Source organism: Armigeres subalbatus, unplaced genomic scaffold (assembly GCF_024139115.2).
Source record: "Armigeres subalbatus isolate Guangzhou_Male unplaced genomic scaffold, GZ_Asu_2 Contig1429, whole genome shotgun sequence".
NCBI classification, from domain to species: Eukaryota; Metazoa; Arthropoda; class Insecta; order Diptera; family Culicidae; genus Armigeres; species Armigeres subalbatus.
Window position 1 is genome coordinate 184,085 of NW_026942209.1, and position 15,940 is coordinate 200,024.

At 41.0% G+C, this 15,940-nt stretch overlaps 1 protein-coding gene across 1 annotated transcript in view; it reads right to left on the bottom strand.

Moving 5' to 3' along the window:
• Positions 1-980: 980 nt before the first annotated feature.
• LOC134202814 (early growth response protein 1-like) overlaps positions 981-15,940 on the bottom strand; it is a 33,200-nt gene continuing 18,240 nt past the window's right edge. Inside the window, exon 3 of the mRNA XM_062677805.1 lies at positions 981-5,508. Coding sequence (XP_062533789.1) covers positions 3,956-5,508 — 1,553 coding nt within the window. The 3' untranslated portion in view covers positions 981-3,955. The remainder of the gene's footprint in view (positions 5,509-15,940) is intronic.

Genomic DNA, 15,940 nt, shown 5'->3' on the forward strand with positions numbered 1-15,940 from the left:
GTTTTGTATACTTTGTTCTTTAATAACGGTAGCGAGTTTTTGTCTGTGATTCTATGATTTCACTATAGGCCGATTTAAGAGCAATACTTCTGTTGTAGGTAGCTCTTGCCACCAATGCAGAGCTGAGGGCCACTTGTAACACTTTTGTGAATGTTGTTTTGGCAGATGGGTCTCACCTAGTGTCGCTGATAAATGTTAGACGTTTAAGGCCATATGAACCTGTAAATTTACCTTTTCAACTACAATACTTCTCCGTTCTCACATTCGTACGCAATTAACTCGACCAAAATGTGTCCTAGTCTAGTAAAGTGGCAACGACCGCGTCGTAAAATGGATAAAACCATATTTCACGCACTTGGCTCTTCCCCCTCACAGTGCATGCTTTAAAACCATGCGTTCCCCACTACTTGCACTACTAGAAAGAAAATGTCAGGTCCTGGTTTACTTCTTTTATTTTTGAATGCACCGTTTGGTTTCTACTTTGTAGCATAGCTTTGCACCTTGGATTCGCGGATGAGCCGATTCGGAAACACTGGCTCGCCTAATGAGATAGGTTTGATGTGCAGATGTCCCAGGAAGATCTAGTTTTGATATTTAACGTGGGATTCGATTCCCACCACTTTTGCCACTAATTTGTCTTACAAAACCGTCATGCAGATTAAGCTTCTCTTGAGTTTTTAACATTGCAAAAGAAGAGAAAATGTGCATTGAATAAAACAAAAATACAACAATAGAAGACAGACACAACAAAAACTGAAGGGAAGATGAAAGAAAACAACTGAAGAATGTTTGTGGAATGTATGCTTTATTCTCTGTTTATTGAAAAATCGTTCCTTAAAGGTATGAAATTATGCTCTACAATTAAGAGTTAAAAGAATAAATACAGCATCGAAGAAAACTCTAGGAGAGCTTTAGGGCGGGTGAAGATAAATAAATCGGAACAAAAAGATATTCAATAAAAAAAATAACAAAAATGTGTGTTATTTGGTAAAACCGTAAAATTTTAATAACCTTTTCTTCATTTTCATCGAAACTTTCAACATTTGCTTAACAACTATTGTTAATTAATTAAAGCCTTTTCGTTCCTTACTGTGTTATTAGTTTTTTTTCGAAATTAGTTGCAAAAAGTTCGATTCTTAAAACACATTTTTATTAAATTTTCGCTTCAAGTGACTTTCTCTGTTTCGTATCGATAGGCTATTTTTGTGTACTGTTATTTTTTTTACTAAATTGTGGCTATCGAAGTAATTCGGTCAGATGGATGAGTTTCCTTACGTCTTATAACCTAAAAGCACTCGGACTAGCACTGAAACTTAATGTTTACCACCTCCTTCGGAAGGAGGGCTCGCGTCCTAACCAATCGGTGGAATCTCATTCTTGTAAGAAATGACAAGCTAAATAAAATAAAATATAAAACATGGAAATATAGCAAACAAGAATAATAATAGATTGTAATCTACGCAGGAGAATTTGCTCATGGCACTGGCAGAACCCGGGGAAGCTCTATCCTCAGCTTGTTTTGGAAATTTACAAAGTTCGGATGATAACAGAAATTGCAAAACAAAGTATCTTAATATGGCAGCGCATTCATGTGTGCGGTTGGCTTTAGCTCGGATTTGTACACGACGAAATAAAAGGACTTATGAAACGTAAGAAGCTTCTAGGAAACTGGCGAAACGAATCGAGGCCAAAAGGACAACCATTGTGTGCTTTTTTTCGTCGATTGTCACCTTTGCATTGTATATTTTTGCGTTTTGTGTTTGTTTATTTATGTTCAATGTTATGGGTGTCAGTAACATATTTTAAATAGTTTTAATTATTTTAGAAAAAATCCACTAACTACGTCGTTATCATTTTTTAATAATGTCCCGTTTAGTACAGATTTAGTACAATTTGTTTTCTTTATAAGAAGTTCCTAGTTTCTCTTTCTCTTCGCATCGGAGTGATGCATAGCAGTTTGTGCTCGTTTGACACTTGTGCATTCAAGAGAAATCACAAAATAACTTCCACTTAATTTAAGTTGAATTTTTTTTATAATTTTATAACACTTCATCGCAATTAGTACGGACAGTTTTTCTTCTTGTCAAATCGCCAGTTCGGCACTACCTTGCTCGATTATAAATACAACGTTTGCGTGCGCTTTCTTTACAATCATTTAAATTCTTGCGTTTCCTCTCATTTTACAGTACTAATAATTCCTCTTATTAAAAGTCTAGATTTCGTTCTCTTTTACATATAAATTGAGATCACAGTGTTCAGAGATAAAATTGTAGTATAGAACAATTTTTTTTTGTGTTTATGAAAATCGTTTTTGACTCTCGAGAGACGTGCGGGGTCGATTGTGTCCGAACGAAGAAGACATCGACGGATGTGTGCGTGTGGGTGGCGTGAGTGAAGTGAAATCAAGGGGCAATACATACAATATGGTGGTTAGTCGGGTTTTGATGACGGTCGATTTGAGGTTCGAAAATTGAACTGCGTAGATCAAATCGATATCGATTACAATAAATTTAGGAAAACATTCAACATTGATAATTTTCATGTGCATGAAAGGCTGATTCGTGCATAGTGAAGAGATTGGAAAATATTAAAAGTTGTACTGAATAATTTGATGTAGATTTTGTTTACCACTTAGCATCGTTTCGGCATGAAGAAACATTAATTCGTTTCGAGTCAGACTGTCAAACACTGGTTGTACTGAAACCCAATTGGTATGAACTCGGAATTAGATATTTTGTTCAGTTTCAGCAAACACACTCGTCTTTAAGAATTTGCACTAATCTGATCCCATTATTTTGTTTTGCTGTTTATTTTCTATTTTTTTAAAGAGAAGGAAAAATCTTAGTCGTGAATTCAAATGTACAATGTTCAATCGCTAATCGTTCAAATTCAAGTTCCAGTTAGCAAACACCATCCGCCAATTGAAATACAAGTGCAGCGTCAAATGATTGCCAACGAGATACTAAAATGCATTTAAACGCATCTGATAGCATTAGCGAACTCAAATGTAACATTTGTTTACTTTTAATTGGAATATGCTCCAATCAGCGATTATCCAATTACTATTAGCGAAATTTTAAAAGCCAAATGATTTGGTACTTTGCTTATGATTTCTCCATGTCGGCTGTAATTTTCGATCAGGTTTTGTTCAAATTGTTGAAAGATAAATGAGGAACTTCGAAACCATTTTGGAGTTCTAAAAATGATTAAAGTTTGGCCAAAATGAAAGCATCGCATTTGGACGAGATTTTTCAAGCAACAAGTTGGTGTGTTTGCCCGCTGAAGTTTTGTTCCTGCGAATTGTGTATGTTTGCCTTGATTTTGTTCACTGTTGTGTGCACTTTTCTCGTCGAGTGACATTTTGCGCATTGAATGATTAGATTGCCGTTGAATGGCAATTACTATGTGTTTTCCTCTACGATCTGTGGTTGCGTGTTCAGGTTTGGTTATGCTAACAGCAATAATCGTGGGCGGGGACATTTTGGCACCTTTTGGAGGGAGGCGGGAGTGTTTTTGAAAGTGGCTAAAACTTACTGCATACGCCCTTCCTTACTTACTCGACCAAGAGAACAATCACTATTGATTGATCGTTGGCATCGGCGGCGGTGGCGGCGGTGGCGACAGCGGATGTGGCTGCTGCAGGGTCAGCTGTAGTTCTAACGTCACTTGTGCTGGCAGCACTGCTATTGGCTGCTTGTGGCGTCGTGGGCGGTGCTGAATGTCGACTGCTTTCGTCACCAACGTCGACGTCTTCGTCGACATCGTCATCCACCGCGGAAGGAGTGTCATCGCCGTCGGCAATCGAATCCAGCGGAGCACGACGGCGGATGGAAACCGCTGTGCCGGCGTCAGTCTGCGTCGGAGTTGTTTCAATGTAACCCATGAACGGATCGTCGTGAACAAGCTTTATCTGGGGATCATTCAAACGCATAACGTCTATCGACGAAAGTTCGGTCTACAAGCTGGTCGCACTGGATGAGGACACGATCGGAATACCGTTGATGTCTTCGTGCAGGAGGTGGTGTGGATGAAGACTGGCCGCGTGATGGTGATGGTGGTGTTGCTGCTGGGCAACCGACAGGTGGTGATGCTGCTGTTGTTGCTGCTGATGTTGATGATGACTACTGCTACTGGTATTGTTGTTTGCACTACTGCTGCTGCCGTGGCTGTTTTTCTCCTTCTTTATCCGCTGTTTCAGATGGACCTTGGCATGACGTTTCTTCTCGTCTGATCGGGCGAACTTTCGGCCGCAGATGTCGCAGGAGAATGGTTTCTCGCCGGTGTGTGTCCGGATGTGGGTCGTTAGATGATCCGATCGGCTAAAGGATCGCATGCAAATGCGACACTGGAACGGCTTCTGGCCGGTGTGGATCCTGATATGTCTGGTGAGTTCATCCGATCGCGAGAATCGTCGGTCACAATTTTCCACTGGACAAGCGTAGGGCCGTTCATGAACGGGGGTTTTGCTGGGGCGGTTGGGGTACTTCCGGGGCTTCACTGGGACTAGCTTCAATGGCATGGGACACTGCTGGTAAACTTGGTTCAGAATTTCGTGACCTTTGCTGGTGGAAGGGTTGTACTCGGCTAGTTGAACTGCGTACTGCGCTTGCTGTTGGGGCGTAAGCTGACTGAGTTGACTAACGTCCGGGCATTGTGACGAGCTGAAGGGTTCCTGCTTGGGAATAATGCCGGTGGAGGAGGAAGATGAGGGGCCAGGGATGACTACGTTGTGTTGGGGACTTCCGTATTCTACGGGTGAGTCAAGCCATTGATATTTGGGAGTTTGACCCATGCCAAGCGCTTGGCTGCGGGAGTACTGATGCATTTCTTGGGCTTGCTGCTGCTGCATGTCTAGCGATGAAACGCAACTGGCATAGCTAGGCGGTTGCTTAAGAATGATACTGGGACAGTCCATGTTTAGACCCAGAAGTTCAACGGATTGGTGACTTCGTTCGTCTGTGCTGTAGTGGTGTGAGGGGTGCTGATGATGTCCCGCTGGGGACGGGGTTTGAGCAGCGGACTGTTGTGTTACGGCAAAGTGAGCTTGGGCTGAGCTTTGTGGGCCCGGGCCGAGAAGTCCGAACATGGGTGGCTGAAATAGGCTCTTGTCTGGACTGGGGAGACCCCATCCGCTCAGACCGGACGTCGGAGACATCTGTCCGGACATGATCGACAGTTGGGATCCTGTTGCCGTTTGGAGTCCCATGCCAGGACCAGCTGTAGTGGTGAAGATTCCTCTGTAGGAGATCTTGCTGTCCTCGTGCTCAGTGGAGTGATCGTGATGCATCTCCTGGCTGGCACTGTTGCTGTGGTGCGACGATTGGGTCGCCGTATGATGATGTGACGATGACGAGGGATACATCGCGTTGCTGCTGGTGTTGCTAGCCTCTTCCTCGATGACCACGGACTGCGGTGTGCTGCGCTCCTGCTTCGTCGGGCTGCAAAGGCTTGCACACGGGCTGGACACGGCTTGCGGTTCCAGCGAGAGATCGTCCGACTCGATCGATCCTGTGCGGGGAGAAACGAAAAGGAAAGTTTGTATCGCGTACGAGTTGCATACATCAGAGTTCTAACCTCCAAACGCATTTAAATTTATAATTAAGACAAAGTGCCACCTATAAATAACAATCGCAGTGATGCTGAAGCTCTCCTTAGAGATGCGGAGACGAAATGGGCGAGGGGGTCATTTTTAATTTGACAGCGTTCGAATTTCTGTTTCCGTTTTGGTGCATAAAATTAAAATAAATTTGAATCTCGCTCGGTGCATGATTTTTACGCCTTGTCTTTGGTTGGTTTTTATTGATTTGGTTCGATTTTTTTTCTGCGCTTTGAGTTTTCCATCGACGAACCGCTGAATCGGCTGTGACGTCGTGCTCTTGTTAGCATAACAGGGTCATAAAATCACTTCAACGCGGTCGTCGTGGTTTTCTCGAGCGCAACAGAGCAAATCTGCCGAGAGGCGCGTAAATGACGCTGCAACTCTTCAATTAGTGGCATGTTAAGAGTTAATTGATTGTGTACTTTGTACTTTTCGGTGGCGAAAGTATGTTGTAGAACCGTGGCGAGCAAGAGTGCGGCCGTCAACTCGCTAAACAGTCACTTCCTTCGTATCAATTTAGAGAACTTAGGCGAGCTCAAACGAGCCAAAAGTGCTTATTCACACTTCAAGATAAGAGACTAAGACGGAACGGACCGAATTGGAAGCAAGTTATGAACGATGCTCTTCAAGCAGCCAGTTTTGCCTCTGTTTTTATCATCATCATTGGACACTGTGTATCGTTTCTGCTGTACAGGACAGCCAGCAGGTCCGGCAGTAGCAACGTCGTCAAACAGCTGGGAGTCAAGCGATACGTGATCTAGAAGGGGCTGCTGCACATGTTTAATTTGTCCACTAAAACCCGGGATGAGTGTTGTAGCAGAAACTTCCCATCGACAACGATCGACGGCAATGATGATGATGATTATTATTATTATTATTGTGGGGACTTCTGGGGGAGGAGGCTGAAAATTGCAGCTACCGGGCTGAGTCTGATCGCGGGTGCAGCATTGAGAATAAATCAGTCAAAGCGGTAATTAAAAAAAAGCGCAGGGTTCTAATTAGGTTCCACCCGAGACAGCGACAGGGGGACTGATCTGGTGGTTCTCGTCATTCGGGAAGCGAAAGGTTGGGAGTTTTATGATCCGAACTGCCTGTGGGGCTCAGTGGAATGGTGGCCGTGTTTTGGTTCTCATAATAGGGCGATTTTGTAGGTTGATGAGATGCGCAGAAGGTCGTTCTTGTTAAGTAGGTAAGGAAAAGATGAATGGGAGCTGTCCTACACTGCACATAAATTCGTGAAATGGATTGAGGTTGAGCCAGCCCCAAAATTAATCATCAGTATTGAACACCAAGCATTGATATTTACTTTTGTGTGCTTTGCGGGATAATGTGCGTTCAGTACATTTATTGTTTTTTTAACAGTACCTTGTTTTAAAATTCTCCGGCAAATATAATTCACAAAAGTTATTTCAGAAATAATGTTTAATATTTTGAATATTTTTTAAACATATTTTTCGAATTCAAATCTTTAAATTCAATCGAGGGACTCAAAATGATTCCAATTGTTCAATTCAAAACCATCAGGTAGAACTTGACTTATGTAGGTTACCTACACATCGAAAAGCTTCTCTATAGCAGAAGATCATATTTATTGCAAACGGCCAACCTCGCTACGATCGCATCCGATCGTTCCTAACCGAGTCACCACTCGATCGTAGGTATTCATTGAGAGTCGATCGGCCCGGCGACGACGACGACGACGACCCATTCTCGCGCCGAGGCTTTTAATTTATGCTGATAGTGTAATTTATGTTTTCGATATTTCTTCCTAACCTCCCTTCCCCAACAACGCTATAACTGTGCGGATCCCAGCCAAAGACGACGACGCACGCAAACCTCCCGAGCCGGGCCGGCCAATGTTTTGATGATGATGTCGATTTAAATCGAAACCTCCGAGCGCGCGCGATTATTGGATTCGCCTAGAGGGTCTTTGATGATGGTCGACGCCCGGGATCATCGATCGGCCGGAAATGCCCATCAGCAGCAGCAGCAGCGGTCGCCGCGTCACCTATTGCCGCTCGATCGAGAGAGAAAGACGGGCAAAAAATTTGGGGGGCTAGTTGGGCATCTGACGAGCTGATGGTTGTCCGTCAGCGTACGGGCGGCCGATAGCCGCATCGCCCGCCCGCCGCCACAGAGAAGAGGGGGTGTCGGGAATTAGTGTCATAATTATGTCGGGTAGAGACTAATTTAAAAATCTGTCCATCACTGAGCGTTCGAGTTGGGGGCATGCTTGGTGGTGGTGGATCTCGCACCATTACCGCATTCGAAGGCGTTTGTTTTGAAGCGATAATCACGGGTCTCTGCTGGTGTTTTTCGGATTCAACGGCGGCGGTGGCGGCGGCTAAGCCGTTCTGATGACCGGTGAGTGCGAGGTCGTCCCGTTCCAATTATCGCGGACGAGGGCTTGTGTGGAATGTCTAAGCTGCGTGCGGATTGTGACATTTCTTCGTTGTTTTGTCGAGCGAAGCGGGTTTGAGAAATGGATTTCTGCTGGGAAGGTGTGGGGATTCCGAGATGAGTTATGGTTATGAAACGAAAGTCTATTAATAGTTCTCGGTCTAGATCACGAAGCGGGAGGTAGAGCTGAGGGAGGGCCACAGCGAGTGCGTGTGTGACAGAGAATTATGTGCCAAAGCGGGACCTCTCGCGCTGCTGCTGCCTGCTGCCGCCCCGCTCGTAACTGGAGTGTGTCTTGAGAATTAATTCATAAATTATGCTGATGAACGAGGTAAGATTCGGACCGAGTATGGCTAAGTGTGTGTATATTTGGACCGGGCATGCCAGGGATCATTCTCTTCCGTCGTTGTCTTCGGCGATGATGATGCCTGGCTGCTGAGGGTTGCCATTAGTTTTTCAAAAACATATTGTAAAAAAAACTGCTATAATGAATTATTCAACAGTGAATTTTAAGATTTTTGAAAACTATAACTCTTTTGACTCTTTTGTGGTTCCTACTTGTTTTAGAATTAAACTTGATTTCTAACTACACCCAGGTTTTTTTTTACGCGGTTGGAGTTCATTAATTTCTCGGTTAACCTGAACTTTCACAGCTTTTTAAATACCCCCTGAATTTTCTTTGATTTTTTGTGAATTTTTTCGTGGGGTTAACTCATAGCTTCATTGACGCTAAAGGTCTTAAACGACCAAAACCAAACCGTGTAAAAAAAAAAAACTGGGTGTATGATCAAGACATTTTTATTTATTACAGTACAGTAATAAGTTTTGAAAAAGAGAATTTTTCAAAACTGAAGCTCCAAAGAACTATTGATATAATTGTAGTAAGCGTACGAAAAATTAAAAAAAATGGCATCGCAGTTTGACATCAAACATTTTGGAGAAAAAATTTCAAAATCTTTCTTTTTAAATTATCTTGAACAGTTTGATGTTACAATGTTAGAATGAATATAACGAAAATGTTCAGCATTAAGCAATGTTCCTTGAAAGATCGCATTTTTTTTAAAGAAATTCTAAAACTGCTGGCAACCCTGCGCAAAGGTGCGACAGCCGAGTGCGAGTCACTTCTTACACTCTTTATCGCCGGGACGTTCTTCTGTATGGCTCTTAAGAGGTTCTTCTTTCCACTCGGGGTGGTGTATTTTTAATATTTTGTTCCCTTTTTCTTGTTCTTGTTTCTTGTTTGAGCGAGCGAGCACTGTTGATGGCTTAGTAGGGTGTGGAGCGTACAGTCTTGGCCTCGGTGTCTTGGGTGATACGACGGCAAACAGGTTTTACGGTGGGCTTTCGTCTGATTGTTTGCAGCAAAGGCGGGAATCCGAGAGGGCAGAGGAAGAATCACTTATTGTGTCTGGACCTCTCTCGACAGATCTCTATGAACTTGAAGGAGGAGGAAGATCATCACGACACGGAACGCACCTCTTCCGTTCTGTTGTGAGTAGTCGAAGTCGAATAATGAAAAGTGCATTCGCATCATCATCGTCATCATACACTCCCGGAACGGTGATACCAGCGCTGACAACACCGGCGAGCCGGGATGGATTGTCATGGGCCCTACACTGGGGAGCGATACATTGAACATCCGAACAGAATTCGCAATCGCATAGGCAGTTCTCGAATTTTACACCCCACTGTAGCACCGATGATTGGGATTCTAATTTATGCCCGTTTTTAATATGCTGTCACTTTAGGAACGTATTCAATCATTTCTGATGACCGCCACCGCGTGAGGCGGGGAGCACACTGCAAGCGTCTCAATCGCGATGAGCCTTGGCTCGACAGTGCGCCGGTACGTTGCAGTGCTACTGATAGATGGCTGATGAGTCAGGACGTGACACAGTGTCAAACCAGGACTGCCAACCAGACCGGTAGATAACCTCCCGACGGGGAGTGTGAAGCGAATAGTCGACCACACCTGGGTTACACCATTGCTTACATCGCGGAACAATGATTCTACGGAACGGAATTGCATCTATGTTTCCCGATCGGTACTGAAACTAGCAACTTTGTTTTACTGTTTCAACGCCATAAAATCTCATTACAGTGAGAAACGATCGGCTTTTCAGTATACGGAACAGTCAAGGATGAAAAACATTCAACACATGACGCTTACCGTGTAGAGGGACAGCAATGTAATAGCGATAAGACTCAAATCTGGGGCCATTTCAACAATTATGTGCTGTTTGTTGTGATAAATCATATGACGCTGTCCGAGCTCTTCATTCAACTCTCTATGTGAGTGTTTTCGGCTTTTATGTTTACACTCGAAATGATTTATCTGTGAATTTGCTTTGTTGAATTTCGTTAACAGTATGATACAAATAATGCTGGCGTGTTTTTTCTTCTCTAGAGATCATAATAGCATAAATGAGTATATGTATAGAAAACCCACAAGTTGAATAAGAAAAAGAACAACATTCGGATCATGTTGTTCATTCGACGAAGTTCTACTTCTAGTCTTTTTATTGCATGAATAAATGAAATCATGATTATTATGAATTTTATGAATTGACCAAGAATCCCGTTGATTTTCGTTTAATTATTTTTTTTTCTCTAATCTTCAAGATAATAAAAGAAACTTGAGAAATTGATACGTTCAAGTCCAAGATCATAACCAATACTTACAAAAAGTGCAACAATGATTTCGATCTCAGAAATAGCGATTTTACTACCTTTGGAACCACAATAAATCGTTTAAAAACAAGCAAAAAACAACAACAAACAACGAAATTTAAGGAAATGTAGATTTTTTTTCCCAAAACAAACTCAAGCAGATATCAAAAACATCCTTGATATGAAGATTCTTAAATCTGAAGGTGGCAGGACATGTTGAAAAGGCTGGAACGTTTCATACAAATGATTAATTAATGGATTTTCATTTGAAATTGATTGCCAAATCACGATTTGGAAAAAACACGACCTACAATTTAATTTAGAATTTCAAATTTATGAATCTCAGGTATTTTGACAATCACCTTTGGTATTCAAGAATTCCTTCGGAAATTCAAAAGTATCTTGGAATCTCCAGAAAGCCTCCAATAAATAGTGAAATTAAATCAAAAATCCGTTATTCCTACAGAAGCTCAAGTTGTTCGTTTTGGAAGGAAGGACCGTTTGAACGAATACCGTTCAGTCGAATGGCATTTGGCCGAAGGCCACCAGGCCGAAATTTTTTTTGCCGAATATACCATTTGGCCGAATAGGACATTTGGCCGAATTGGACATTTGGCCGATTAGGACATTTGACTGAATAGGTCATGTGGCCGAAAAAGTCATTTGAAATTTTTTTTTCCCACTCTTTTTTCTCTTTTCTCACTATAAAAAGTGAGTAGTGTGAAACAATTAATTGTTTTTTGAGCTCCTATTTTTTACTACATTTTTTATTTTTTTACTAACTCGAATTGCAAGAGCTTCAATGTCACTCTTGTGCATTCCATTGGATGGCTCAGGGTTCTTCATGAGATCAAGTTGTGTCAGACATTTGTTGAAAATCGTAACATTGATGCTTTTTCTCAATTTTTGTAATACCCCGTGATTTTTAATTTTTGATCAAATATTCTCAAAACACTGTAAATAATTTTTGAATCACGGATTTTTTCTGAAATCTTATTCTAAAAATATAAAAAGGGAGTCTATTCGGAATAACAAGTAATCTTATTACCGATCGAAAAACCTTGTTGACTAACTACAGTCCAGAAAATCATCAATTTATTACTTTTTCCAGTAACCTTTAGTGAATTGTAAAAATCGATTCCGAGTTCAGAATTCCTGTCGAAAACGTAGCTCTGAAATCCATTCCGAGGCTCTCCAAGCCGATATTTTGAAATCGCTCTGAATTGCGGAATCTCAGAATGGGTTGCAGAATCGTCAGTTTCGAATCAACCTGGTCGATAATGAGATTTGGCCGAATTGCACATGCGTTGAAAATGTCATTTGGCCGAACAGGTCATTCGACCGTACATTTTGTTTGCTTTACGGGCCATATGATCGAACGAGTCGTTTGGCCATCAATAGTAAATGTGAAAACAAGCGAATAATGGTAATTGAGAACTGAAAAATGAGAAGTAAGAAGTGAGAAATTAGACGTGAGGAAGAAAGATTTTAATGAGACGTGAGAAGTAATCTAAATTACTTTTCAATTTTCACATCTCATTTCTCATATTGAGAGGTGTGATATAAGAAGTGAGAAGTAAAAAGTAAGAGATGCGAAAAAAGAAATGAAACGTTTCACATCTCATTTGTTATTTCTAACTTATTGCCGTGAGAAGTAAGAATAAGGATTGAGGAGAAGCAGGTGAATAGTAGAAAGCAAGAAATAAAATGTCAGAAGTGAGAAGTAAGACATCCGGCTTTTCTCTCCTCATTGCTTACTTCGTCCTCAGACATCCCACTTCTCATTTATCTATTCCTCTTTTCAGAAGTGAAACATAACTCCTCATTTCTAACTTTTTACAGTAAGAAGTGAAAAGTGAGAAAAGAGGATTGAGAAGTGACACGTCCCATTTCAAAATTCTCATTCTTAATTTTTCACTTCTAATATACCACAGGGAGAAGTGAGAAATGAAGAATGAGAAGTGAGAGGTTAGAAATGAGACTCCTTACTCCTCAACCCTTATTCCTCACTTTGCATAGGGAGAAGTGTGAAGTTAGACGTTTCACTTCTCACTCCTCTTTCCTAACTTTCCATTTCTTACTATGAAAAGTGAGAAGTGGGAAATGTGGAGTTGAAAGTCAGATGTTTCACTTGCTCATAAAATATCAGTTGACACTTTTCACATTCGTTATTGTTCGGCCAAACAACATTTTCGGCCGTATGACTCGTTCGACCAACGACCATTTTGACCAAACGGCATTTCTGGCCATAAGACCTTTTCAGCCAAATGCCCTGTTCGGCCAAACGGAATTTAGAGTCAAATGGCCAAGGGTGAGCACAGAGTGCGCTTGCTTGCCGGTTGTTCGCGCCATTGTGTAGAAAAAAGAGATACGTTCGCATCACGTATCAGAGTGAATTCGGATTTAACGATGTCTACCAACTAACTAATAATCTATTCAGAATTTTTGTGGAGATGTGGAGGTTAACACGGTCTTCAAATGGCAAAAACCAATAACTAATATTCATTCTTTCTTCCTTAGTAATGACAAGAACGTGCCCGGCGTCTTTATTGATCAATTGAACATTTAGATCACTGAAACTTGCACACTGAGAGTGTTTGAACAATCCCAGTCGATCAAACAATTTTTTTTGCAATTTCACGGAAATCGATCGTGATTGCAATCATAGATATTTGTAGTCAATTGAAGCTAAGCAGCTAAAGCCAAATGGCCAAGCAAATTGCTTTTCCCGCCAAAAGTCCCTTTCAGTCAAATTACATTTTTGGCCAAACCGTTTCCAGTTGTCCAGTTCTGCCAAATGGAATTCGGTTAGATGATTTTCGGTCTAACGTGCTATTCAACCAAGTATTTTCATTTCCGCCAAACGACCTACCCCGAAACTAATCATAAATCAAAAAGTCAGAGTGTTGTCGTTTGGCAAGTCAATTGAGTTTAGTTTATTTTTCGAAAAAAAATCAGCCTAGGCCCGTATAGTAGTTTGCACCACGGATTGAGTCGGGAGTGTTTCGAAAAAAAAACTACGCTTCGAATAGCAGAAATCAATTAGTGCGCATTCAATCATGTTGTCACTTGGCACGCTGATTGAGCGTTCTGCGAAAAAGGGAATTATGATGACCCGATAGCAGAAATCTGAATGCTGGTTGGGGTCGTACACTATTACTTGAGCATTTTTTCTGGGTTTTTGGACCCACTTCCCCCATGGAAGATGACAGATCCCCGCTCCCCCATAAGTGCTTATGCACTAAGTGTGTGACCCCTTATGAACAACAGAGAAAGAAAGTCCCTGTCGTCATTATGAGGCACATCTTTTGTCGTCATTTTGCACATCGGGAGCAACATGTCATTGCAAAGTCCATACGATTTGAAAATTATGTATCCAACATGCGTGAGAAAAAGAACATTAAGAATCAAATCGACAGTTATTTTTTGTAATTCATAACCTTTTGTTTTATTTTTTTGTGGGCGTCTGATCATACTGTCATTTGACACGCCGATCGAGTAGTTTTGCAATCTACGAAAAAGAAAATTCTGCTTCGAATATCTGAAACCAATTAGTGCACTTTCTATTACTTTTTGACACGTGCAAAATAGTAGTTTGTGCAACTAGTTGCAAAAAGATGATTTTTTCAGCATGAGTTGTACGTTTATCCAACGAGGCTTGCCGAGTTGGATAAATACTACGAGTGCTGAAAAAATCGAGTTTTGCAACGAGTTGCACACGCAATTTTTTGCAATGACGAAAAATGGGCTTTAATATGATAAATCTATACCAAAATTGTACAATCGAATTCACTCCACATGATCATACATGCCAATAAATTATGTTGCTTCAGAGAACAATAAGATTCCATCTTATCGTGCAAAATTGCATTGCTTGAAAAGCTATGAAGCGATGGATGCAATTGCCTTTGGAAAATTGTGATCTTATGTCCAACAAACCATTTCATTTATTACAAGACGCTTAGAGTACACTATTTAAACACTCACCCAAACTAATTCAGCTAAATGTAGTCATACAACTACTGTCCCAATGTAGGTTTTTCATTATAGCACCCAAATGAGTGCTATAATGAATATTATGCAACCCATTTGAGTTGCATAATGGTCATTAAAGCACCCATTCTGTTGGTATGGAAAAGTAGGCCGTTTTATCACTCAAATGACAATTGTAAACCAGGTATTATAATCAGGAATTGCAAAAAAGAAAATTCTGCTCCGAAACCCACGATCAGATAGTGCAAAAAATGATATAAACTACAATGGAAAATTATCGCTGTTATCACTGGTCGAACATTTTTTTGCTAGTTGGGATAGGCTGGGAGCGTAATTTCATTGCAAAACTAGTACAATTTAACAGTTATTATTACCGAAGAACTTAAGTTAAGAACCGAAGCGAATATCATTATTAGTAGCTCATGTCCTCTTTTTTTAGTGCGCGTCCAATCATACTTTCCTTTAAAACACCCGATGGATAGAGTGTTTTGCAATTCACGAAAAATAAAATTCTGATTCGAATAGCAAAAACCCATTAGTACACGTCGGATCGTGTTGTAGTTTGGCATGCGGATCGAGTCGGGAGTTTTGTGAAAAAGAAAATGTTGCTCCGATATTGCAGAGCGCGTCCGATCGTGCTGTCGTTTGGTACGCCGTTTGGGTAGGAATTTTTTTTTCTAAAAACGGATCGGCTTCGATTGAAAAAAATCACGATCCGGCACACAATGTCATTTGGCACATCGATTGAGTAGGGAGATTTTTTTGTTTCGATATTGCAGAAATCATTTAATGTGCGAAGCACATCGTACGTCAATTGAGTCGGATTTTTCGTTAAAAAAAATCTGTTTCAATTAGTAGGAATCATCATGTTGTCATTCAGCCGGATATTTTGCGAAAAAGAAAATTCTGTTCCGATTTGACAAAAAACGATTAGTGTGCGTGGAATATTTTGAGCGCCCATCTATTAGGTCGGTAGTTTTGCGGAAAAGAAAGTTCTGCTTTGATTAGCATGTGCTTAAATTTTGCAGAAACTCATTTAGTGCACGTAGAATCGTGTCATTCGTGTCATAAATTAACATATGCCACAAACTATTTCACAAGTTTCCATTCAACGAATAGATACAACCATTGTTTAAGTCAAATCGCCATAAAAAACCAATCTCTTTTAAAATAAAAAAAATATCTTCGTTTAGTTATTTTTCCCATACATTTTGAAAAATTCTCAAAAGAAAAATTATTCAAAATCAACGAACTCTTCAAGAATACAGGAATTACAAG